Source organism: Dendrobates tinctorius, unplaced genomic scaffold (assembly GCF_039654945.1).
Source record: "Dendrobates tinctorius isolate UK_male_01 unplaced genomic scaffold, ASM3965494v1 ptg000120l, whole genome shotgun sequence".
Taxonomy (NCBI): Eukaryota; Metazoa; Chordata; class Amphibia; order Anura; family Dendrobatidae; genus Dendrobates; species Dendrobates tinctorius.
Window position 1 is genome coordinate 8,656,094 of NW_027361788.1, and position 27,760 is coordinate 8,683,853.

Consider the following 27,760-nt stretch of genomic DNA (forward strand, 5'->3'; position numbering starts at 1 on the left):
GTGGAGCTGGCTAGTTCTGGGGGGCGGTAGATGACAGCCAATTGGAGGTTGGAGGGGGAATAGATGCAGATGGAGTGCACCTCGAGCGAGGGAAGAGTAACGGAGGGTGGCAAAGGAATTGGGATAAAGGAGCAGGTATCGGAGAGGAGCAAGCCAACTCCACCACGTTTGTTGCTGGGGCGAGGGGTGTGAGAGAGATGGAATTCGCCATAGGAAAGCGCAGCTGGAGAGGCTGTGTCAGAGGGAGTGAGCCAGGTTTCAGTGATGGCAAGGAAGGAGAGTTTGTTGGTGATAAAGAGGTCATGGATAAACGATAGCTTGTTGCAGACAGAGCGTGTGTTCCATAGTGCTCCAGGTAGGGGGACTGTTGTGAGTTCATTCTCTGGTTCACCAGTTGTGAGTTCTCCTTCCAGACTCCCTCTGGTGGTAACATGAGGTAGTGAGGCTGATTTGATCAGTGGAGATCTGCCACCTGAGAATGAGGATGACGATTGGACCTCAGGAGTCTCAGATTGGATTTAAGACAGCCGACGCCCTATTCTGTTGCTGGTGATTCCTTCTGGCTTGTCAGCTCTTGGTTTTCAGCTCTGTTCCAGTCATCTAAAGCTAAGTTTCTCTGCTAATGTTCATGTCACGATCACGTGTGTCTGGACGCAGCGACTACCGCAAAGCGAACCCATTTGACGCACGTGACCCTGGATACACCGCCTCCAGTGGGGCGAAATTAAATAATAAACACGTGCAGCTGGATACACCGCCTCCAACTGGCGAATTTAGACATTACACGTATATACAAGTCTGGAAACCCCGCCTCCAGTAAGGCGAATTTAAACAAGGGAAACCTGGGAAACATTAGCAATGGTGGGACCTGCGATAGGGAATAGGGAAATGGAGACCTCCTGAGCTCCCCTGAGCCAGTGTCCCTGCACGCCTAACGTTCTCTATGCCGGTTCCGCACCGGGCGCGCACAGGAACCTAAAAACCCTAGCTCGCCCTGACCTAAACCCTCACTAGGGAATTGGTCGGTGTGGAAACTAATCCCACCACTGCACTAAAACACACATGAGGAAAGGTGACAAAACAGGGGAAACACCACTTAGCTTTGCTCTGTTGCGTACGCTCCTAGCAACAGAGCCCACCACCTGTGTGCATCTTTTCCTCCACCCGGATCCATCACCATAACTGGATCCTTCACCATAGTGCAGCCTTGGAGCAGAGTCCACCACCAATTGCAGAAGTCCAGTAACAGAGTCCCAAAGATAAGTTCAGCTCCTGCCCAAAAAGTCAAGCATACTTGAGTCCAGCTCTCAGCAACCAAGTCCTGCATGCTGAGTGCAACTCTCTCCATAATCGTCACTCCACCAAGCCATGCAAGCACTTCCTGCCAACACCATAAACTGTGACTCCGCCATGCCAGCCCTTCTTGCAGACCACCTAGCTGCCACTCGTCCCCTCTGGCTGGGCTGGACAGGACTCATGTTCAGCTTCTTCATCCACCCAGGCTTCCTTGTGAATGACTAACACACAATATCACCAACAGTGATTGAACACACCTGGCTCCCTTTTATAGAGCCTAACACCTGATTTGTTATTAAGTGCACATTAAACCAAAGAAACTACAGTGCACTACCGCTCTCCACCACCAGGCAACTTAGAATGAACGACACCACGTGTAATAATTCTAATGGCCACCAGGGGCAATCAACCCACTTTGGCACCAAGCCAAAGGAAAAAAGTTCACTTTGTGCATTTAAACTGTCAGATCCACCTTGGATCATGACAGTTCATACTTGATTTTGTTGGTCTACTCAGTTTTTTGTGTGGTCAGCCGGCCCTGGCTGGGGGCCGTGCTGAATTTCCACTCTTATTTATCTGTATTTGCCAATTTGCTTTTTGTCCCTTAGTAGTTTGGTCTCTTTTTGCTCTGTCAGAATATTTCAGAGTGCTGATATAGTGGGAGAAGTCTAGTGACTTCAGGGTTAATTTTGCTATCAGAAGTGTTGGACATTATTTTTGTAGGGTTTTTTGCAGGTTGCAGACAGTGTCTTTCCTTTCCTTTCCTTTCTAGTTAGTTTGGGCCCCATCATTTGCTCAGCCTATTTTCCTGCCTGTGTTTGTGCTTTCATCTTGTTTCACCGTCAATACATGTGTGGGGGCTGTCTTTCCTTTGGGGTCTGCTCTGGGGCAGTTAGTTTTCCCCTTTTCTTGCTTTAGGCTTATTTAGTCCTCCGGCCATGACAAGGCGTCTAGGATCATCGTAGGTATGCTCCACGGCTGCTGCTAGTTGTGTGGTAGGATCAGGGATCTGCAATGTGCATAGTTACCAACCTCTCTGGTTTTCTGTGACTTAGCTTGTTTTGCTTTTTTCTCCTCGGTGACCCATTCATAGCAGGGGACTAGGGGATTGGGGGCTTGATGCATAGGTATGAGGTTATCATGGTTACAAAAACATGTAGAGGATCGTGGCAGGATGTTAGAAATGAGTGTAGGGATGTGTTGAGGAGGGCCAGGATTTGGGGATACATCGCCAGCAATGAGGAGTAGTAGACAGAGCATTAGAAGGTGGGAGCAGGATAGGACATGATGTGGCCGTGTGTGTCTGGAGAAAAAGGATTGTATGTGGAGGAAGAGTTGTGACAAAGAGGTGAGATGGCTGGGAAGGATGGAGGGGGAAATGACTAGTTCCTTACTGGGTGGAGGGATTGCAGGAGTTAGGGAGAAAAAGAGTAGTATGGGGTGATAGTAAAAAGAAGGTGAAACATTGTTGTGGTGTTATAGTCCGTTACCTTGCAGTCAAATTCCAGTCCAATTCTAGTCTAATTCAGAGTACTTTGAAATATGGATTTTGAAGTAGATGGAGCCGACTACGTCTGGAGCAGACCCATGGTGCTGAATATATGTGCAGCTAAACACAATCAGCTGTGAGTGAAAGTGGGGTGTGACTGCCCAGGCCAAATGCACAGAGTTAAGCAAAGGTCATAAAAGGGGGAAGGGGTTATACAGACCACTTAGATGTGTGGCAGAGATAACAAGAATGGAGTACAATTATGGATACAAGAAGATGGGTAAGCAATGCATACCATATTAAAATACAATGCAGTTCACATGGGGCATTCAGGAGCATGGGAGAGAGGGGTGGAATTCAGCAATGCTTACCATATAAAAATACAATGCAGAACGAATGCAAGTTTATTTACAAAAATAATTTACGCAGGGTAATTCAGGTAAAATCGTTCATTTTTGACAATCCAGGCACTTTCCTTGATTTTCATGCTGCAAAATCACTAATGATGTCACTAAAGTTCCATTCACGCAGTATATCTGACTCGATGCTCATGATAGCCAAAGTTACAAGTCGTTCCTGCTTCACGGATGTCAGTAATCGGTTTTCAATTAATTCGAGTTTTGAGAAGGAATGCGCACCACTGCAGTTTGTTGCCATCAACATTAGATATATCCTTAGAGCTATCTCAATATTTGGGCAAGTGTCCTGCACACCCTTTTCCATGATTAGCGTGTACATGAAAAGTTCAGTGCTGATATTTTTTGACTCCTTATCTGTGAATAAATTGGCAAATGTTACAAACTGACACAGTTCATCGATAAATGTACAGACACACTGTAATGCAGGATATAGTGTAGACCTGTATATACAGTATGGTACTGTGTAGGGCAGGAGCTGCAAGAAAGATACACAGACAGACACACACAGACAGACATAGATCATACTCACCCACCGCGACACTGTGAAGACTGAACCACTTCACTCTGGATCTTCAGTGACTGAAGATCCAGAGTGAAGTCCTGCTGCGCTCCGCGGTGGAGAATCCTCTTCTCGTGCCGATATCGTGGCTCCGCCTCCTTCCTTGAAGCTAGCTGAACTGAACAAACTCTCATCTGATCTAATCCGAGAGAGCGATATAGGTAAATAGTAACGCGGCGCGCCTAGAAGCTTCCGTTGGGATCAGAGAAGGCTGCCACATGCCATAAGCTAAGCATTAGGTACAGGTACTAAGGAAGTCTGGCTAGCCAGGTCAGTGGATGCTGACGCAGGTGAGATTGGGTTGTCCTCCCAGGGCTGTGGGGTACTCGGTACCGGGCCGGTGTCAGTGGGATGTGTCACAGCAGCGGTGACCCGGACCATGGCCCTGGGCGCCCAAATCAATGGTGGTTTGTAGTTAATGGAATGGAATAGTTCGTGACGCCACTTGTGGTGTTTGGCAAGCAAGATGTTAAGCCAACGCTGCGTGCAGATCCTCTGGGGCTGATGGTGTGGTGCAGCATAGATAGTGTAGCTCCCCACAGGTGAAGCTGCAACCCCAGGGCAGTGTAATTGCAGTAGATGAGAATAGGCGCAGGCGGTGTGAGGAATGTTGGTACCTAGATATAGTGGTGCTGACGGTGTTAGCGCACAAATTAATGGAAGACACCAGGGCTTGCAGTTCCAAAGCTTTACTCACAGTCCGTAGTACCCACTGGTGCCTGCCTCCGTGCCGTGTCCTCCGGGGCAGAGACTCAATCAGCCTCCTGGGCAAGTCAGGGTTCTCCTCTCCAACGCTCCACCAACATGTACTTTTCCTGAACGACTCCTCTATTGCTCTATTGCGCCTTAAGGTGTGAAGAGCTCTAGTACCGTGGTACTCTGGAGTTCCTCCTGTCAGATGTTCCTAACAACTCTACTCATATGGCAGACAGCTGTAGCCTCTCTCGGGGACTCCCTTCTCTGGAGTCCTGGCTCTCTATTCAGTTGCTGTTGTGCCCCAAGTCTTAGATGAGAGTAGTGCATTTACAGCCAACTACTCCACCGGTGTCTGCTGCAGAACCATAAGTGTCCATACAACCTTGGGGACTGGCCCCGGCCTTGCGCTGAGAACCTATAGGCAGGGTTCCTCTTCCAACCCACGTCTCCTCTCTGTTCTCCTACTCCTTCGTTCCTCACTGTTCTTTCTCTCTCTTATGGAAGCTTAGGTTGCAGTTCTACGTCTTTCTCCTTCTTGTTCCCTTCCCGTGCCAGCTGGCTCAGATCACTGAGGCAGCTGCAGCACTCCTTCTTCTCTCCCTCTTCTAGGGATCTCCTTCCTCTCGGACCCGTCCTCAGTCTCTCCTGACTGACTGTCCTTCTCTCGCCTGACCTCCCGCCAGACTGAACCTGTAATTCTAAACCTTCCCAACCTTTTATATGGATCTCAACTCCATCCACCTCCCAGCACATCCAGTGTTCCATGCAGGGAACCACCAGAGGTGCTCTGCTACTCTCTAAGCACTGAGCCGCAATGTGGTTGTGCAGAACTACCCTGTTGTGTGGGATGCGAGTGTTGGAGCGTGGAAAGGAGTTCCCAACTCACCTAGGTGGTGGGGCACTACACCTTAGGAGAAGGTGCAGTACCTCTGTGGTGACTGAGCCTCAGGGGCGCCACACCATGACTCTGCCGCTCTGCGCCAGCCACTGAGAAGTAGGGACCATACCCAGGTCCCTACACGTTCAATAGTTTCTCTTTTGTTAAATGTTCCTTATCATTAGAAACGGTTCACAGCAAAAAGAGACGTGTATTTTAAATGTTTTGAGATATTTATCCCTATATTGGTGGGAAGCCCCTGCTTGGTGGGTGGCCCCTTGGGCCCCCCCCTAAATCCGGGCCTGACTAGACATATCCTTTCCTAACACCACAAATGTGACATTCTATAGAGAAGGTGGCAGCCAACTTTCTAGAAATTCCTGGACAGTCTGTAAAAGGGCACATTTTTGACTTTCTGTGAAAAATAAGATTAAAGTGTCCAGGATTTCTTTTATGCTGGTGCAAAATATTATGGCAACAATTTTTATATGTCACTTCCTGGCCTACTTGCTGTAGTTTTCATAAAATAAAAGTTTTATCAGGAGAAGATTATCACTAGAGGACTAGTAAACCTGCTGCTGGGTAGTCCTCCTTATTCATGAGCTCTGTATAACTTCATCTCTATTACTGACTAGCTGAAGAGCCCGGCGTTGCCTGGGTATAGTAACTACCTGTGGTGTATTTGTTATAACAAATTATAATGGTTATATTGCACAAAAATTGTTGCTGTATGTCATCTCCACCTGTATATAGTATATACATGTATGTCATCTCCTCCTGTATATAGTATATACCTGTATTTTATCTCCTTCTGTATATAGTATATACTTGTATGTCATCTCCTCCTGTAAGTAGAATATACCTGTATGTCATCTCCTCCTTTATATAGTATATACCTGTGTGTCATCTCCTCCTGTATATAGTATATACCTGTATGTCATCTCCTCCTTTATATAGTATATGCCTGTGTGTCATCTCCTTCTGTATACAGTATATACCTGAAAGTCATCTCCCCTGTATATAGTGTTTACCTGTATGTCATCTCTGGTTCATTTAATGCTAGCTGAAGAACCCGGCGTTGCTCGGTTATAGTAACTAACTGTGGTGTATTTGTTATAACAAATTATAATGGTTATATTGCACAAAAATTGTTGCTGTATGTCATTTTCTCCTGTATATAGTGTATGTCTGTGAGTCATTTCCTCCTGTATATAGTATATACCTGTATTTCATCTCCTTCTGTATATAGTATATACTTGTATGTCATCTCCTCCTGTAAGTAGAATATACCTGTATGTCAGCTCCTCCTGTATATAGTATATACCTGTATGTTATCTCCACTTTATTTAGTATATACCTGTATGTCATGTCATTTCCCCCTGTATATAGTATATACCTGTATGTCATCTCCCCCTATATATAGTATATACATGTATGTCATTTCCCCCTGTATATAGCAATGTCCAACCATCAGCCATGACATCATGATGACATCATGTTCGACATGGCAACCTTTATGACATCATCGTCACTATGGTAACCATTATGACATCATCTTTGCCATGGCACCCTTTATGACATTATCGTCGCTATGGCAACCTAGTATGACATCATAGTCACCATGGCAACCATTGTGACATCATCTTCGACATGGCAACCTTTATAACATCATCTTTGCCATGGCAACCTTTATGACAGCATAGTCGCCATGGCAACCTATTATGACATCGTCACCATGGCAACCATTATGACATAACCGTCACCATTGTAACCTATTATGACATCAGCATCGCCATGGCAACCATTATGACATCATAATGTGGGGCGGGGCTTGATACACACACATACACACAGCTTTATATATAGATATACCGGTATGTCATGTCATGTCCACCTGTATATAGTATATACCTGTATGTCATCTCCCCCTGTAGATAGCAATGTTCAACCATCAGCTATGACAACCATTATGACATCAACTTCACCATGGCAACGTTTATGACATCACCATCGCTATGTAAACCATTATGACATCATCTTCACCATGGCAACCTTTTATGACATCATCGCCATGGCAAGCTATTATGACATCATAGTCACCATGGCAACCATTATGACATCATCAACATGGCAACCAATTATGACATCTTGTAGCCATGGCTTCCCATTATGACATCATAATGCAGGGCGGGGCTTGATATACACACTACACATACACTCGGCTTTATATATAAAGATTGGAAGATTTCTGTCTATGCACAGTGTACGTAGAAAGCAGCCAATCAGTGGTGTGTGCGGGGTTATACAGAGCTCAGCATTTAGAGCACTGCAAAATCTGCAGCAGCGAAAACTGTGATTTCTTCAAAACTGCAGCAAGCAGCCCAGTAAGTGATACATCGCTGGAATCAGGGTCTCCGTCCCTGTATGTATAATCTTTAATGTGTTTAGGCACAGAATTTACATATACAGATAGAGTCTAAGCATTGTAGAGTTCCTTTTTACGATGAGACAGACTGGCACTGGTATGCGGCGCTCCATTCTGGGACTCTGCCAACGCTTTTGTCAATTTTAATGGCAAGAATAGCACTGGATCCAGTTGATGAAGATTTATCTGGCAACATATGAAGATCTGGCACACCGATTTAGCTCCTATTATAAACCGAAGCACAGATGTGTACAGCACCTAGTACTGCTGGAGTCAAACAGCATGGATGGGAAAGCTGATTGCTGATGGTTTCCTGCAGTAGTGCACAGCTCTGATAATTATATCGTCTTAAAATATTCCAATATATTTACAATATTGTAATAATATTTTGGCTCACACTTCAATACAGCATTAGCATTTTATTAATTTATGACAATATTTCTTTGCAATAATGATACATTGCTTTTGAGAAGTCCACACTTCACCACTAGATGGCGCCTAGTAACCAAAGAATCACAATTCAGCACTTAACAGTAATCCTTTCATTGCATCTTCACTGTTCAACAACACTATTGGCCATAGATGAAGAGCAGTCAAATTATTAGTCTGCAAATTATTAGTCTGCAGCCATGTATTTTTAAAGACCCCCCCATTAAGTATGTTTATCACCCAATAATTGCAAATCACTTTTTCAATTCAGTGTCATTAAAAATGTTGCACTGTTTGGCTTTTCCAGGCCCTCATATGTTTGATGTCTATGAATTCGTAATGACCTGAGGAATCATAATGGCAGGTCAGTTTTAGCATTTAGTGAACATGGCGAAAAAGCCAAACAAAAAACAAGTGTGAGATTGCCAAAAAAAAAAAAGGCAATTTCACCGCACTTGGAATTTTTTTCTCATTTTCCAGTACACTATATGTTAAAACCAATGGTGTTGTTCAAAAGTACTGCAAAAAAACAAGCCCTCGCATGGCCATATTGATGAAAAAATTAAAAAGTTACGGCTCTGGGTAGAAAGGGAGCAAAAAACGTAAATGCAAAAATGAAAAATCTCCGGTCATGAAGGGGTTAAAACATATTGTAAAACCAACCCTTTTAATGATGAGAAGAAAACCCCCGACCCCTATAAAAGTCTGTCGTTGTTTAGTTGGTCTTTAGTTTCGCAGTTCTTTCCAACTTTATAAGACTGGGATTATTTTGGATCTATGTTGTCTTTGCCATAGTTCTTTATTGGGTTTTGTCATAAAAAATATACATCGTCCTTCTATAGAAGGTTGCAGGTAGCCCCCCTGATCAAGACTTCAGTGATCCAGGAATTCCCTGTGTGTATGGAGGGGTAGTGAGCATGTGCAACCACTGTTCCATTCAGTGTCTATAAGAATGGTTATCCATTCACACTGCGATAATAGAGACCCCCTTTGTTACGATCGATGGGATCAATATAAGTCATTACCCAGCGATTATGGTGGAACATATATTCTGTGTTTATGGGATGCCCCTTTAAGATGTATACTTCAGGCCACATTCCAACTAGACTTGTCCGGCCTTGCTTATTTTTCTTGTACTGCACCTTTAGTTGGCATGTGACCATATGTATGCAAGTCATATACTTAAGGTCACGTGCCCACCCACTTTTTTTTTTTAACGTTGACCTTTTTTATGACTTTTTAGCACCAAAAAAGTCGCACATTACTCCAAGTTTTGGAAAATTTGTGCAAAAAGTCCAGAGGGGTGGGGAGTACTGGATGGCATTTGTGTAAAACGTTTTCAACTTTTTAAAAAGTTGAATTAGTTGAAAACATTTGGAAATCCCAAACTCTGCACACAGTGGAACACATAATAGTATATAAAAAAAAAGACTCAAATTAAAAAAAAAAAGAAGGATAATGCTGAAATAAAAAACAGGTGTAAAACATTAAAAAGAAAAAGATAACAAAAAAAGGTGTAAATGCACTAATGAATCAGGCAATAATCTTCTGATTATGACACTACCACATGGACTATTCCCAATATTAAAAGTTATCACCACCTTGGCCTGAATGTTAGGAATAACCCTTTAATTCCTGCCGGTGCGCTCTAGCTTGAATGAGGCATTGTCTGCAGCACCATCTAGTGGTGTTGATGAGCAGTGCAATTAAATTTTTTTTTTTTTATTTCCTAGAACTACCAACATAGCACAGTTATTATTATGTTGCGTAGCGTGTTATGTAAATGTATTTTAGTTGGGTTTGTCTTTACATCAGGACGGATCAAGCAAAACACACAATGACAAATTTCATTTATGTCCCCATTCTGCCGATGTTCTTTAATGCAGAGGAAGAAAACAAGATTCTACTCACCTTCTCTCCACTCCCCCGCCCCATACCATCCTCTTCTGACTTCAGAGTGCAAGCGACGGGAGCGCATGATGCCATTGCCATGTGCACGCTGACGTCAGCAGCTGGCCTCTGATTGGCCGGCATCGTGCATTGGAGTGTAAGCACCTGGTGGGTCTCTGCAACACAATACACTTCAGCTGAGTGCGCGTTTGAGGACGCACATCTAGTTGAAGTTTGCTGCTGGTGTTGGTGGGCCCCTCGCGAACACGGGCCCTGCTGCGACCTTTGCAACCGCTAAAGTTCTGCAAGAATATGTTGGCGCTCAGTGGTGTAGTATAGGTCGCCTGGTTCAAGACAAGTATTGTGCCACGTAACCCACTAATAATGTCTACTGAGTGCCTCTTTAAAACAAAAAATGCCCTCTTACAAAGTGATGCTGCCTATTGAGTGCCCCCACAAAAAATTACATGTTATACTCCCCTAATACGAGGAAGCGAGTCAGCTTATAAAAGGATATAGGAATCATGTCAAGTCATTTTAAGGGTTAATAAAAGTCCAAAAAGTATTCTGTTACTGTTTCGATGCATACGTGCTTTATTTATCCGGGGCTTTGGTGATGGCCAGCTTAGGCACAAGATAGGTGTCAGTGTGTTTGATCTCATGTGCAAGTTGTGGGAGAGTTGTAATGTTCTAGAGAAGGAAGGACCGAAATCTTCTTCACGCGTCATGATGATCCGTCTTTATGTCCTGATACAACGTATGCGCGTGAGCGTGGGAAACATTACTTTCTCACTAATCCACTTAGCTCTGTGAAGTCTGATTTATTCAGACAGGAAACAAGCGTGGCGTGCACGTGGCTTGATCTAACAGAGAGTAAGCTCCATTTACCATACAGTGTAGTCAGCACACCCTCCGCCTAGAGCTTCGTAGGCATCTAATGTGTACCAATCCTTTGGCAAAAAACTTGTAGAAAAGCAGAGACCTGCTGTCCTCGCCCCCCAAACAAGTTTTTGTGCACCCGTCTAGTAGATCCAGAATCTGCCCTATGGCCGGGCTCACACTTGCGAGAAACTTGGACAAGTCTCGTGTCTCAATAACCGACACTGCCGCCGGCCCTCGGACCGGAGCGCTCAGCCGAAATACACGCAGCCGCACACTCTGGTCCCGAGTGCCGGGTATTGATGCGAGAGAGACTCGTGCGAGTTTCTCGCAAGTGTGACCCCGGCCTAATTCTCATAATCTGTAACTTGCAATCACCCCTAACAGCAGTTTTCCATCGACATTCAGTTAGTACTATAGGTGCTGGGACTTTCTTTCAATAACTGCCCAACACGCCAATGTCCAGTGACTTGCCTGCTCCAAACCTGTCTCTATGTTGTGAATCTCTGCTGTTTGACAACCAGGAGAGCTTGAATGTAATCTATCATCTAATCCAAGAGCAGTACGGTGTAGGGACTGAGAACCTGATTCCAGCAATTCGCCATGCATTTATTTACAATATTGACATATGCATATGTATTATTGTTTGCTTTTGTATCTTCTAAATTGTTTTTCCAACTATGCATATCCTGGGAAAGTGAGTTTTCCTACAGTCTGAAAAATATTCAGAATTGAGAGTCCTCAGTGGTTGATACCTTTTAATGGCTAACTGAAAAGATGGTATCAGTTAGCCATTAAAAGGTATCAACCACTGAGGACTCTCAATCCTGAATATTTTTCTATCTACTGGCTAACACGGTACAAAGATATACATCTTTCCTACAGTCTGAAGAACTGACAGGTGAATCTAGGGACTTCCTATTGGTGCATTCCATAATATTGTTACATGATGGGAGCTGTTGCTCTTGGCTGGGATGGGGAGAGGTGTTGCTCTGTGCTCCTCCTTTCCAGCTGAAGAGGCTGGGAGACAGTGAAACAGAATCAGTCCACTATCAGAAGCTGAGGGAGGCAGCAGGAGGAATCTGTGCAAACCATCTGCCTTGTACAGCAGCAGGGTGGACTCTAAGCAGCAGCAACAGCCATGTGGGGATATGTACAGTGTGTGCTCTTCTCTCTCCTGCTCTCATCAGTCACAGCAAACAGCAAGGTAAGAGGATTCACACTTTGCAGACTTTCTGTGAAGTTGGTGCCAGCTGTATCAGGAAAAGGGAAAGTTTTGGACACCTACTGTATATGGTTTATTATCAGTGTTTCCATGATACATAGTATCTAAGCTGGAGAATAGAAGGAAACACCAGCAGTCTGTTTATTCCCTTTTGAAGTTTTTTTTTTTTTTTTTTAAAGAAATTCTTGCCCACATATCACCCCCTCCATGTCTGCAGGGCAGGATTTCTATGGCTTCCATCCACTTAGGTTTTGATTGATTTAAAGCAGATGAATTAAACCCAAATCCCCCCCCCCCTTGTAATCCAGGACTGATAATTCCTGCAGCTGTCGTCCTGTGTGACATATCACATGTGGGGTTTCTACTCGGTGCCTTAGATGGGTGGCAGGTGCGCAAAATGTATGGAAAGGGGGTACAAACTTATTTTTATGCAATTCTGACTTTCTGCATAGGTTTCTGGAACTTGTATCTACACAAAGTAACATTGTGATCAAGATTATGGTTTGTAAGTAGCAAAGCTGTTTTGCCATTTAACACTTTGGCTCCACATCTTGATAGAGCTCTGTTCACACATGGTAATTGTGTCATGCTCGGTATGTATTGAATATAGATTAAAAAACCCATTCCTTTTATTATCTTTGTATAAAGTAACAACATTGTCTTTTTTTTTTTTGTTTAATTAAATGAATTCATTTTAGGCTAGAATTTTTTTATTTTTTTCTAAATTGGGATCCATTAGCAATTTTGCACAGTTTTGCCTCTAATTTACCTCCGGTCTCAGAATGAGTTAACTGAGTATCGGTCAGTGAGCTCATTCTGATGGGTTGACATGAGTTTGTTGGGGTATGTGCACACGTTGCGGATCCACAAGTGTGTGACCAACCAATGTAATTCAATAGGAAAAAAAAAAAGCTGTGCACATGCTGCAGAAAAATCCGCACGGAGTCCGCAGCGGTTTATTTTCTGCAGCATGTCAATTCTTTTTGCGGCTCCGCATGCGTTCTTACACCCATTCCATTAATGAAATCCACAGGGCTAAAAAGGCATGCCACTCCGCACAAAATATGCACAAAATCCGCTAAAAAAAATGCTGATTTTTACCTGTGTTTTCTGCCAAGAGAATCTGCAACGTGTGCACAGATCTGTTTTTTTCTTAGCTCTTCTCAGCTGATTTATGACCACAGAAAGCATCAACGTTGAATATGCCGGGGAATCAAAGCCTGTAAAAGTGAAATGGTGCAAAATTTTTAGTGAAAACCAATTGCAAAAAAAATGATTTTTAGCCCAAATTAAAGTGGAAAAAAACCCCAACTCAACAATCTTTTGAGTATACAGTACTTGCGGTAAACTTTTTTAACTATATGGTCCTATGGACAACACATGCAACTATGTGCCAACTTTACATTGTAGGAGCCTTCTGTTGATGTTGTATCCTGGGAATTCCTCCAGATGTAAGAAATTCTGAACACGGCCTATTGAAGTGTTCCACTACTATCTTATCTGATTATCTTGCAAAAATGCCCCAAGAAAGGAGAAAAACTTGTGTTATCATTGCACAGCAACTGTTTGCCATACATCAATAATGAAAAAAAGGCATAAGCCCAAAAACCTAACACCCAGCTCAGCTCTGCTATATCAGACCATCGTAGCTGTATGTGGATGAGGCATACGACACGAGGGAACAGATACATGATTGTCATTTATTCTCAGGATTTTAGATTATTGGGGGGGGTAGAATATTCAGACCCCTCTGGGCTCATAAATCGGTTGCGCGCTATCTAATTTTTCATCGGACAGCACACTGTGACCCATGTTGTCCAGATGAGTGAATGGTCCTAAGAAGAATAAAATCGCAGCGTGCAGTACTGAGTGTCCCCCCATTCAAGTCTGTGGGTGCGAGGGGGGGGGGGGGAAATCGGGCGCCACACGGAACATCGGAGTTCTGTCCGATTTATATGGATCAATTTCTATTATAAAGCTAGAAGGATGTTTGTGCTCAGGTTCATGTTTTAGTGGAATCACTTGGATGTAAAAAAAAGTCTTTGCGATGAAACGTGGACAATTTTTCATACGCTCATCAGCAGCCGCCCTTAGAATCAGACAACGGACGATATCACGAGAGATTCCCCACCAGCACTATCTCCTATCTAACACCGTAATCAATGGAGCAGAAAATTGTAAGGCTGTGTTCACACTAGGCTTTTTTTTCAGTAGGTTTTGCTTGTTTTTTTCTTGCGTTTTTCTCATGCAACATTTATCTCTTGTGCATGCTGATAAAATTTAGTGTGAAAAAAAATCATACTATTCAAACAGGTTTTGGCACAAAAAAACACTGCTAAGCCTGATACCTGCGTTTTTTTTTGGTGTGGATTTTCAGTGTTTTTTCACCACTCATTACTTTCAATGGGTGAAAAACGCTGAAAAAAAAAAAAAAAAAACAGAAAAAATTGTAAAAAAAAGTGACATGCTCCATTGTGCAAACAATCATGCAAAGTACGAAATGCTGATGACAAAAAAAGACAATGTGTGTGCATGAGATATCTGAGATCTCATAGGCTTTGCTGGTACTGTTAAAAAAACAGCTGAAAATTTGCGTAAAAAAAGCCTAGTGTGAACACAGCCTAAAGGGCCTTTCTCACATTGTGAGATCGCTAAAGCGTCACCGATTTTGTGACACAACAGCGATATCGCTAGCGATCTCGCTTTGTGTGACACGTACCTGCGACCAGCTCCCCCTGCTGGATATCACTGATCGCGCTCGAAGTGCCTGGGCCATTTTTTTACTCGGCATCCCGCTGGCGCCGACTAGCGACGCATGGACGCAGGCAGAAGTCGTCATCATCGCTGCCGTGTGACAAGTAAGAGCGACTGCCAACGGATCGCTTATCGCTGATGCGTCGCTGGTGAGATCTGCCTGTCTGGCAGCTCACTAGCGACCACTTAGCGATGCACCAGCGATCCTGACCGCGTCATATCGTTGTCGGGATCGCTGGTGCATCGCTAAATGTAACGGGACCCTAACTGTGGTTTTCTTAAAGGATCCTGTTTAAAATTTAGCCACAATCAAATAATTGCTCCATTCTAAATTGGAATATCTCCCTATGAATCTCATGCAATCAAAGCCATTTTTTCTGGGGCTTTGACTAATGTAAACTGCATCCTTAGTGATGTCCAGGCAGGTGAGGCTGGCACGTCCAGGGTTTTGCCAGTGTGACCGCCATGTTTGGGCTACACGTGGTTGCGTGGAAAAGACCCTATGCATCTCCTCCCCCAAAAATGTATCTCATCTGGAAAATGTAATAATGGAGACTGGCCAGTAGATGTGGCGGCATTTTATCTGTGCTCTGCACTGTTATTCTTTGTTGCTTGGTCTCCGTGTTGGTGCAGGCACCTTGCTGTATAATTTCACAGCTCGCTGTCAGAGCTGCACGTCAGTCTCCTGAGCCTGAAGACAAAGAGTTAACTAACGTCATCTAAGCCTGTATCAGCCATTCAGCATCCCCAGGTGTTTTAAGACTACAACTCCCAGCATGTCCTGACAGCAAGACATGTTGATGTAAATAAAGTTTAGGGGGTATTCCGACTGCAAACATTGGTAGAGGTCCCACGCTCGGCTGCTTCTGTAAATCCCATGAACTGTAAAGAAGGCATCGGTGCACATGCTCTACACTTTGTCACCCAAATCTCATTCTCTGATTTTTTACACCCCTTCACTCGAACAGATTACAGTCCTTTCTTCCCCATCAAGCTTGATATACAGAAGAGGCACGATCCCACCAGTCTCTGCACCCTGAGCTCCAGCTGCTCCCAGCGCCAAACAGAAGTGTTCAATTCTGGGCACATTTCACACTAAACAGGCTGTAGCTTCCACATGTTACTCTGCAGCTCCAACACGCAGGCTTTGCCAGCTGACCCGTGCAATCTCCATTCAGAGAGAGACCCTGTTATGTCTCTCTTCCAGTCACAGCTCACATTTTAGTTAGTCACTCACCAGCAGCACACTCACCTCTTCTCCATCCAGCAGACTGACACACCTACTGACCACAGGTCCTGGTTCTAGTAAAAAGCCAGGCAGGTGCATCTAATCAAATCCTACAGAGCTAGGACTTAACACTGTCCTACCTGGCTCTGCTACACAATGTATATGTAATCAGAATTCCCGATAAATCATTGTCTAGCGAAAAGTTATGCGCATGTTTAATAATTATAGGTTTATTACTCGCCAATTTTAAGAACGGTCAGAAAATGGAAATAAGAAGTACATCTTCTGCGTAAATATCTTACCCACCCCTGAGAGTTGGTGTCAGTATATCAATAGGGGGGCAAGATATATCAGCTTTGGAGTCCAGCCTATTTAAGTCATGGAGGACTGTCCAGACTCAAGCAGGGGCAGGTTTTCTGCAACTTGAAATACAGAATAATGTTACATATTATATATTGAGATATTAGGATATTTTGCGCTTTAAATCATTCTATAGTTTGATTTATTTTGTCTCGAACATGACTAACACTGTAATATATGGACCTGGTCGTGCCATCTACAATACCAATGTCTATGTGTGCAACCACCTTTGCGTCTCCTATATCTACATGCATGTGTAACACCTGCACAGGGAACTGTCAGAGCATCTACCGGCATGCTGGAGCTTACTCATTCTAAGAAGAGTTTTGCAGTGGCTGTTAAACAGGGACTTACAGAGACTAATCGTTTTTCTCCTGAGTGGCAGAAGACTACAACTCCCAGGGATCCTTGTTCAAGTGAGATGATAGAAGAAGGGAGGACGCTGGGGAGAAAGTGAAAGTAAATGGGGAGAGGAGGAAAAACGTGGCTGCTGCTGGTTATGAGAGACAGAGCGGTGTGGATCTTGATTCCCCTAGGTTGCAGAGTGTGGGGGACCCCGTGGAGATACCTGTGTTGCTGGAGAGAGCAAAGATCCAGAGAGTCCGGCCGGCACTCCCATCGGATAAAGGTCTAAATCCTGCAGCCCCCAGCTGGAGTCCAAAGAATCCTCCGGTCATTAGAGACACAGTGAGTGCCCTTAGGAGACTTGTGGTTCTATCAGCGCTATTTACAGTGCGTACAAGGCAACATAAACCATTGACATCAATGTTCATCTAAGTGCACCCACGATTGTTACTTTGCGCGCCAACATCCACGGCAACTGGGCCCCAACGTTTGGACTGAGTAAATACAGAAGAGGGGGACTTTGCCACGTTATATTTGCAGGGTTGGAGTTTAATTAGACGATGATGTGTATATGACTTTTATAGAGCACCGTTAATTGCATTGTATGTTTATTCCTTTAAACCCACCTCAATTCTGCTTTATAGCAATAAATCTGTTAAACTGTTTTACTCCTGCTTCCTGAGTGTGTACCGAGCTGTGGCAGGGGTTTCCTGAATCAGCCCCTGGCAGAAGATAACTGTTCTTCTGCAGCCCAGAGACAGAGCTCCAATCAAGATTCGGGTGGAGGCACTGCGTATGAAAGAGGTGATACCCTCCATAACACCCAGGGTACAGTGGTAGCCCTAAAGGGGTGTTACACATGGATACATTCTTCAATCACCCTTGTAGAATATTGTGTAGGAGACCTCTCCATAAATCCCATCCTTGGGTATTAATTTGTCCTATTCTTTGATACAAAGGATCCCCCCAAAAATAAAGGGCTATTCCCTTAACAGAGAATAGGGAATAACTTGCAGAGCGCTTGGGTTCAAACCACTAGTATCCCTTGAGATCCTGAAAACAAGGCTGTTCAACCCCAAGAATGGAGCTCTGAAGCCCCGTCTTGAATGGAGAAGATTGCCCAAATATCTTCTATGTGCACACGTGACATGTGGATCCATGCATGTGGATTAAATAAGTTGGATATTCATTCCACATGACACGTGTGCATGAGACCCGAATGTCTCTTTTCTCCCGGCGTGACTCTGGAACAGCGTAAGCCTTATTCTGCCCCAGGATCACATTTTGGACTGTAAAAAAAATATATTTGGAACACTCTAAATGATTAAATGGAACCTTTTCATGGACATCAGACAGCGCGGGGGGTGAATGCTTTGTGCTGCAGCACCACTCCCAACTGCAAGCACCATCACAGCATTTGCCTTAAGGATTCTTACAATGACTTATAAAAGTTTGAGCTCCCCTGGTCAAAATTACTATTATTGTGAACAGTTAAGCAAGCTGAACGTGAAATGATCTCTAAAAGGTCTAAATTTTAGGATGAATCGTTTCCTTTGTATTTTAGACAAAAAAAAAATTGTCATTTTTTACATTTTAAGAATTACAAAAAGGAAAATGGGCAGATGCAAAAGTTTATGCACCCTGCATGGTTAGTACCTAGTAGCACTCCTTTTTTGCAAGTATCTCAGCTTGTTAACACTTTTGGTAGCCAGGCAGGAGTCTTTTAAAAAATGTTTAAGGGATTTTCATTCATTCTTCCAGTTTGAGGTCGTCTGTTGTAGATTTTGAAGTGTGTTTAGGATCATTATCCATTTGTAGACGTCATCCCTTTTTCACCTTCAGCTTTTTTTTACAGATGGTGTTATGTTTGCATCAAGAATTTGTTGAAATTTCATTGAATCTATTCTTCCCTCTACCCGTGAAATGTTCACCGTGCCATTGGCTGCAACACAACCCCAAAGCATGATTGATCCACCCCTATGATTAATGGTTGGCGGGATATTCTTTTCCTGAAATTCTGTGCCCTTTTTTTCTCCATACATGCCTTTTGATCATTGTGGCAGAAGAGTTCTATTTTAACCTCACTGATCTACAGGACTTGTTTCCAAAATACATCAGGCTTGTTAAGATATTATTTTGCATACTTTTAACTCTGAATTTTATGATGAGGACGCAGGAGAGGTTTTCTTTTGATGACTCCTCCATGAAGGCTACATTTTTACAGGTGTCTGTGAACAGTAGAACAATGTACCACAACTCCAGAGTCTGCTAAATCTTCCTGAAGGTCTTTTGCAGTCAAGTGGGGGTTCTGATTTGCCTTCCTAGCAATCTTACGAGCAGCTCTCATTGAATTTTGCTCGGTCTTCAGGAGCTTAGCTTGGCCTCCACTGGTTCTGTTAAATGCCATTTCTTAATTACATTTTGAACTGCGGAAAGTGTAACTTAAAACTGTCACAATCCATTTTTGGATTTGTGGCAGCTCTGGTTCCACTTTGTTTAAATGTAGCTTTTTTTTCTTTTAGTCCATCGGGGGATAATGTCAGTTTTTCCCCACTGGCAATCTGATGTAACTGCAGTGCTGCTGGGTCAGCTGATGTAGGTGGTGACCACTCCCACCATCCTTTAAAAGGTCACCTGATGCATCAGCTGCCTGTTGGTGAAAACATTTCTCTATTGAGACCAGCCTAGCAGTGGCAGCTTTCTGGTGTCTGCTGTTTCTGGAGTTAGGAGTCTGGCTTTTGTGTCTGTGACCCCTGTAAGAAGGCACTACGCCGAAACGCGCGTCGGGGTGGGTGGCATCATGGTCCATCAGGTAATCAATTTGATACTTTGTGTTATTTACTCCTTTTTTGGTTTGGCTCTGCACCCACTCTGATGTTGCTTGTCAGTGGTTATGTGAGCTATTAATGTGCTTAGTGTATCTATACTGCTCTTGATTTACTATCCATCTGTTGGACTTATAATGATACAAATGTTTGCACAATGCACATGCATTTTTTGAGCTGACCATTAGGTCTATACTCCTTTACTCTGTTTTTGTTACTGATTGCCTGTTTGTTACCGTGGTGTCACTTCTTTTGGCGAATCCTTGTCATTTCTTTGTCATCCTCACTATGTCTCTACACTTTGAAATTTTATCATTATTTAAAAAAGTTTTTCTATTTTTTATTATTTGGTTCTTTTAGTGCTTTTTTCTATAGGATTTTCTATTGTTTTGCACTGAACTGGTGAAATACAGTGCCTACAAGTAGTATTCAACCCCCTGCAGATTTAGCAGGTTTACACATTCGGAATTAACTTGGCATTGTGACATTTGGACTGTAGATCAGCCTGGAAGTGTGAAATGCACTGCAGCAAAAAAGAATGTTATTTCTTTGTTTAATTTTTTTTTAAATTGTGAAAAGTTTATTCAGAGGGTCATTTATTATTCAACCCCTCAAACCACCAGAATTCTGTTTGGTTCCCCTAAAGTATTAAGAAGTATTTCAGGCACAAAGAACAATGAGCTTCACATGTTTGGATTAATTATCTCTTTTTCCAGCCTTTTCTGACTATTTAAGACCCTCCCCAAACTTGTGAACAGCACTCATACATGGTCAACATGGGAAAGACAAAGGAGCATTCCAAGGCCATCAGAGACAAGATCGTGGAGGGTCACAAGGCTGGCAAGGGGTACAAAACCCTTTCCAAGGAGTTGGGCCTACCTGTCTCCACTGTTGGGAGCATCATCCGGAAGTGGAAGGCTTATGGAACTACTGTTAGCCTTCCACGGCCTGGACAGCCTTTGAAAGTTTCCTCCCGTGCCGAGGCCAGGCTTGTCCGAAGAGTCAAGGCTAACCCAAGGACAACAAGGAAGGAGCTCCGGGAAGATCTCATGGCAGTGGGGACATTGGTTTCAGTCAATACCATAAGTAACGTACTCCACCGCAATGGTCTCCGTTCCAGACGAGCCCGTAAGGTACCTTTACTTTCAAAGCGTCATGTCAAGGCTCGTCTACAGTTTGCTCATGATCACTTGGAGGACTCTGAGACAGACTGGTTCAAGGTTCTCTGGTCTGATGAGACCAAGATCGAGATCTTTGGTGCCAACCACACTTGTGACGTTTGGAGACTGGATGGCACTGCATACGACCCCAAGAATACCATCCCTACAGTCAAGCATGGTGGTGGCAGCATCATGCTGTGGGGCTGTTTCTCAGCCAAGGGGCCTGGCCATCTGGTCCGCATCCATGGGAAGATGGATAGCACGGCCTACCTGGAGATTTTGGCCAAGAACCTCCGCTCCTCCATCAAGGATCTTAAGATGGGTCGTCATTTCATCTTCCAACAAGACAACGACCCAAAGCACACAGCCAAGAAAACCAAGGCCTGGTTCAAGAGACAAAAAATCAAGGTGTTGGAGTGGCCTAGTCAGTTTCCTGACCTTAACCCAATTGAAAACTTGTGGAAGGAGCTCAAGATTAAAGTCCACATGAGACACCCAAAGAACCTAGATAACTTGGAGAAGATCTGCATGGAGGAGTGGGCCAAGATAACTCCAGAGACCTGTGCCGGCCTGATCAGGTCTTATAAAAGACGATTATTAGCTGTAATTGCAAACAAGGGTTATTCCACAAAATATTAAACCTAGGGGTTGAATAATAATTGACCCACACTTGTATGTTTAAAATTTATTAAAATTTAACTGAGCAACATAACTTTTTGGTTTGTAAGATTTATGCATCTGTTAATAAATCCTGCTCTTGTGTGAAGTTTGAAGGCTCTAACTTATTTGCATCTTATCAAACCTGCTAAATCTGCAGGGGGTTGAATACTACTTGTAGGCACTGTATATCCTGTCACCCTTGAGATTTTATTTGTGGTGTTTGTTGGTCTCGTGTATATGATCTGCTTCTGTGTCATCTGCGGTGTGGAGCTTGGTAGTGGTGTCTGGAAGCTAAGTGTGGTGTTTTTTCCTCATATCTTTTCGTGTTTGTCACTGACCCCTATGTGTACTGTCTGCAGTGGTGAGGCTAGCACCCCTTGCCGACCAGTGCACTAGCCAGGGCAGTGTGAGGTGACATCAAGGGACGAGGTATCCTGATGGCGGTGGGGGGGGGGAGGACCCACTTAGGGCGTTAGAGGAGTGCAGGGACAAGCTCAGGTTTGAGCAGGAGGTAACCATTCCTTCATTTCCCTATTGATAGGTCCTTTCTCCCCCTTTTCCATTCCATTGTGAGTTTGTTGTGCCGTCCGCTGACCGACCACCCGTTGGGTTGTGACAAAAACGCTTTGCTATCTTCTTATAGCCTTCTACTGCTTTGTGGGCCTCCACCATTTTCATTTTCAGAGTGCTAGGCAGCTGCTTAAAAGAACCCATGGCTGCTATTTTTGGCCCAAGATAGAGGAGGCTGGGTTTTTATAAAGCTTGGAAATTTGCATTACCTGGCCTTTCCTAACTATGATAGCAAACAACCCCTAACTCTAACAGGCTAATTAAGGTCTGAAACCTTAGTCAATGTTATCTGAGCACACAAATCATCAAGGGTGTTCAAACTTTTGCATGGCCCCATTTTCTTTTTTGCACTTTTTAAAATGTAAAAAATGACATTTTTTTGGCCTAAAATACAAAGGAAATGTGTCATCTTTAACATTAGGCCCAAACTTTTACATACCACTGTAAGTCCCAAGTCACTTAGAGTGACTCAGACTTGTAGACTAAGGCCGGACACCCCCTTTAATTCATGGGGGCCTTTAGTCTATTGCATTAAGTCAATATAACTTTGAAAAATTGCTAATCCTTCAATTGTTGTGTTATTTTTCTTTTTTGAACTCTGTCCAGGAACATGCGACTACATCACAAAATTCCCAGCTTCTGTTCAATCTGGGATCCATTCCTGGATGGAGGAGGTGGGGGGGGGGGGCAGTAGGAATCCATTCGATGTGCACAGCTGCTTCACAAAATTCTTGTTTTTAAGCGGACATTTAACCCACTCGGTCCTGGGACTAATTACAAAACAGAGAAGCAAGTTTTCAGGACTGCAGGCCTGGACATTGGTTTAGGATAATTGTCTGATCCAGCTGTTTACGGTGGCATCTCCCTATCTATATATATCTGCTATTAGGTATTGGGGATTCAGCATGTGAGATTTTTTTTCCCCATGTGACTTAAGTGGTGGCAGAAGTGTTTGGTAGTGGCATGCCCTAAATATCACTACATATGAGCACAGCTACATTTGATCATGTAGCTGCAGGAGTGTGGATCCAGCATTCAGAGACAGCTAAAGTTCCCGTAGAGAAGACAGAGGCATTTTGTCACCATCTCTGCCTTCTCGATTGCTGAATACACAGTGCTAAAAAAGTGCTGTATAAGAAGTAATAGGAGGCTCTGATAGATCTCCCTTCTCCATGTGGATCCAGCATTCAGAGACAGCTAAAGTTCCCGTAGAGAAGACAGAGTCATTTTGTCACCATCTCTGCTTTCTCGATTGCTGAATGCACAGTGCTGTATAAGAAGTAATAGGAGGCTCTGATAGATCTCCCTTCTCCATGTGGATCCAGCATTCAGAGACAGCTAAAGTTCCCGTAGAGAAGACAGAGGCATTTTGTCACCATCTCTGCCTTCTCGATTGCTGAATACACAGTGCTAAAAAAGTGCTGTATAAGAAGTAATAGGAGGCTCTGATAGATCTCCCTTCTCCATACACAACAGTCATGTGATCGCCGTGTTTAGGGAAGAAGCCAAAGCTGCTGGGTCATAGGAGATCCAGACAGCTCTGTTATGCAGGAAGGAGGCTGCATTTCTCCTGTAGCTGGGGCTAATGCACCTGCCCAAGTTACAATGGAAAGAAGATGAAAATAAAAATATTTCAATATTAAAATGTCCGTAAAGGTCATTTATGTCCTTATGGGGAGCACACAGTGTAAAATAAGTAAAAAGCAAATAAATAAAATCTAGCAGGTGTGAGATTTGATGTATTTCTTACTTCCCTATCCTCTGATTGTCTTTCGGTTGTTAATGTTTGCAAATGTGTCTATAATAAATGCCTGCGGTACTGCTACATATAAATTTTGTATTATTGCTCATCTTTAATGGTATTGTCACATGTATGTGTTACCATTTTGTAGATAGCTGTAAAATATTGTCTTGTCCTCTTGTATCGTATTATTGCATAATATAATGTGTCTGTTGTGCATGTAGAGTTAGGGTAAGTTTGTACATCCTTTTGTGGACATTAGAGGAGGGCACTTTTAGTATATAGTCCCTATAGACATGGGTAAGTGTATTTCTGTTGAGGGCCACTAGATGGGGGCATACTAGTGGGCCTGATTGGTGTAACTGATAGAAGGGTTAATTGTAGGAGGGGCTGCCGGGTAGTAAGAGGATAGTTGGTTAGGAAGTTAAGTCAGATGGTGCCAGGGTGCCCTAGCATCCACATGGGTTATAGGCCCGGACAGCTTGGCAGTCCCGTAATGTTTAAGCGCTGCAACCCATGTTACCCACGGCCACTGTGTGTCATTGCAGTGGGCCAGTGTAGGAAAGGAAGAATATGGCGACTTATAGCCTGGGCCGATGCTTTTATGGCAGGAATCGTTTGGACAGCTGAGAGGAAGGAAGCTGGAGCTTTAATGAGATCGATACAGATGGGCTGAATGCTTTGCCAGAGGCAACCAAACTTGATGACTAATGATTTCGAGTCTGGGGTGAAACAGGCAGAAGGAAGTGTCATCATTATTGTGAGGTCAGGCCAGGAGGGAACTGGGAAGCGGTTTAGGACAGTTTGATCCGGGCATGTACTGCGCAGAAGCGACAGCCAGAAAGGGAAAGATGAGGAGACAAGTACCGTATATACTCGTGTATAAGCCGCCCCCTCTAATTTTGCCACAAAAAAACTGGGAAAACTTATTGACTCGCTTATAAGCCCTGGGAGGAAAATTCAGCAGCTACTGGTATATTTCAAAAATAAAAAACAGATACCAATAAAACTAAAATTAATTGAGACATCAGTAGGTTAAATGTTTTTGAATATCCATATTGAATCAGGAGCCCCATATAATGCTCTAAACAGTTCATGATGGTCCCATAAGATGCTCCTTACAAAATACACCCCATATAATGTTGCACAAAGGTTAATAATGGCCCCATAAGATGCTCCATAGAATAAAATTCCCCATATGCTGCCCCATAAGATGCTCCATAGATTATGCCCCCATATGCTGCTGCTGCAATAAAAAGAAATGACATACTCACATCTCGTCGCTGGAGGCCAGGTGCCGGTGTCACCACTGGCTCAGGACCCCGGCACCTGAGATATTCATCTGTCCTTGGTCCAATGATGCTCGCCGCTGTCTGCCACGTCCTCTGTCAGTGACTGTTCAGGCAGCAGAGGGTGTGGCGCGCACTAACTACGTCATCGCGCGTTCTGCTGCCTGAATGTCACTGACAGAGGATGTGGCAGACAGCGGCGAGCAGCGTTGGAACAGGGACAGGTGAATACTGCATATACTTACCCCCTCCTGGCGCAGTCTCTGCAGCCCCCTGCTTCTCCCACAGTCTCCCTTCCTTCCCTCAGCGGTCACGTGGTACCGCTCATTAAAGTCATGAATATGCACCTTTTTTTTTCTTATTCGCAAACAAAAAAAAGTGTGTTTTCAATTTTTTGACACAAGGTCCGAGTACATATAGTGATTCCATGGGTTTTCTCTATTGACTTCAATAGCGTCATATATGGCTATGAAGTTGTTGAGCTTGGGTCAGCAGACAATTTGCCACTCCGAACATCTCAGTCGGCACTCTTAGGGTAGGGTCACAAGATTTTTTTTATTCACATCCGAGAAAAACTTTCCGATTATCCTGATCAGACATTGATCGGAGTGGCATCAGGTTTTCTCGGATGTCATCCAAGTACGGTGGAATTTTGTTTCACGGACTCTTATACTTGAATTGTCTATTTTGATCCGAAACCTGGATAAAAATCCGACATGTGCACGGCCCCATAGGATATCATACGTACGTATTCAATCTGTGAAAACCATGGATTTCACTTGTCTGGGAAAATCGTTCATGTGCGCGAGACCAAACCGTCCATGTTCTGGGCTTGTGAAACTGGATTAAAAAGCAGCTTAAAATTTCTTTCAACAGTAACCAGTAAGATAGGTTCCAAAAAATATCAACTGTAGGAAGGAAGAGCTCAGCGTGTGACACATTAGAGGGCTCACATGATGCACCAACAGACAGCCAAGAAGCTTCTAGAAGGTTACCAGGTTAATTAACCCAGCGCTGCTAACGAGCCCATAGGGATTGTTGGTACCACATATCCTACATATTTTGTGTGGTCTCTTAATCCGTCCCCTACTAGAACTTTTAAAGGTTGTTTAGTGGATACAGTGGTGACCATTAGTTGTGTTGAGGGATGTGATGACTTTTTTTTAAATGCCCTAATGAAAAAGTGTCCTCTTTCGGTGACCTATTGAATTACAACACTTCTTCAGCATCTGCACAAAAAATCAGATTGGAGAAATGTGTCTTGAATGCTTTGGCTGTGTACACACAATCTTTTTGCTGAGTTTTTGGAACAGAAAATGAACAAGAATTCAAAGTTTGTGAGGAGTTGTTAGATTTGGAGATTTTCTGTTTAATTTTTGCTCCTTCTTGAAAAACTCCCAGTATAGCCTATGGGTGTGTGCACACATGTATTTTTTAGCAAGTCTAAAACAAAAATTTTTCTACTGGACAGCGCTTCAGAAAATGTTCCTTCTCTGCTGAGTTTTTGGAAGATTTTTTTTTTCATGAAACAGTTTTGAAATGTTCATACTGAGTTTTGAAGAAGTTTTTAATATATAAAGTGCTCTCAGTGAGAGAAACAAAATAGGAATCTTGTGGGTGTGATACCTTTTAATGGCTAACAAATAATAGTGAATGTTGTTACAAAGCAAGCTTTCGGGACAGCTTATGTCCCTTCATCAGGCTGATATCGAAGAAGTTTTTTTCACACAAAGTTGTTCTTGGAACTGAAGCTGAACATAAAGTGAGAGCAAACGCCCTTTAAAGACAAAAATAAAGAGCATTTTTTTGATTTAATAAAAATTAAGGAATAACATGCACTATTTGAAGAACTTGGGGCTAGGGATGAGGGGACCCAAACTTAAAAGTTTAATGTTTTGTATCTGACAGCTGCTATCCGGTGCTATATGTTGAACATGAACTTTCCCTGGAAGTCTGTTGCAATGTTGGGAGTTCCGAGGGATGTCCGTTACAATGTTCAGAGTCCTGGGAGATGTCCATTACAATGTTCGGAGTTGCGGGGGATGTCCCTTGCAATGTTTGGAGTTCTGGGAGATGTCTGCTGCAATTTTCAGCGTTCCGGAGGAGGTCTGTTACAATGTTCGGAGTTCCGGAGGATGTCCGTTACAATGTTCGGAGTTCCGGGGATGTCCGTTACAATGTTCGGAGTTCCGGGGATGCCCGTTACAATGTTCGGAGTTCCGGGGATGCCCGTTACAATGTTCGGAGTTCCGGGGATGTCCGTTACAATGTTCGGAGTTCCGGGGATGTCCGTTACAATGTTCGGAGTTGCGGGTGATGGGCGTTACATTGTTTGGAGTTCTGGGAAATGTCCGTTGCAATGTTCGGCGTTGCAGGGGATGTTTGTTGTAGAGAGAGAACTTTTGAATAAAGTTTACGTCGGGTACTAGAACCCAAACTTCCACGGGTCCGCTCATCCCTACTTGGCACAAACAAATGTTAACAACTGCCGCAAGACAAAAAAGATTTAAAACCTCCCATAATGAATCTGGTTCTACATATGTAATGCATCCACTAGAAGCTTGCTTGGCACATACTCCAAATGTGATAGTATCAGTTTCACGTTATAGTATCAGTACGGACAGATACAGCGTAAGGCCCCTTT

At 43.6% G+C, this 27,760-nt stretch overlaps 2 protein-coding genes across 4 annotated transcripts in view; one reads left to right on the forward strand and one right to left on the reverse strand.

Moving 5' to 3' along the window:
- The window catches only part of NR6A1 (nuclear receptor subfamily 6 group A member 1), a 504,088-nt gene extending 490,707 nt beyond the window's left edge, over positions 1 to 13,381 (reverse strand). Inside the window, exon 1 of one of the 2 annotated variants that reach the window (XM_073590719.1) lies at positions 13,286 to 13,381. The gene's annotated coding sequence lies outside the window, so the exon portion shown is untranslated. Of the gene's footprint in view, positions 1 to 10,101; positions 10,160 to 13,285 lie in introns of those variants that run through there. The other variant, XM_073590717.1, reaches the window with a different exon arrangement.
- The window catches only part of OLFML2A (olfactomedin like 2A), a 98,852-nt gene continuing 83,010 nt past the window's right edge, over positions 11,919 to 27,760 (forward strand). The window contains exons 1-2 of one of the 2 annotated variants that reach the window (XM_073590715.1): positions 11,919 to 12,166; positions 12,637 to 12,689. Coding sequence is in view for 1 of the 2 variants with exons in the window: in XM_073590714.1 (XP_073446815.1) it covers positions 12,101 to 12,166 (66 nt within the window). In the remaining variant the exon portion in view is untranslated. The remainder of the gene's footprint in view (positions 12,167 to 12,636; positions 12,690 to 27,760) is intronic. The other variant, XM_073590714.1, reaches the window with a different exon arrangement.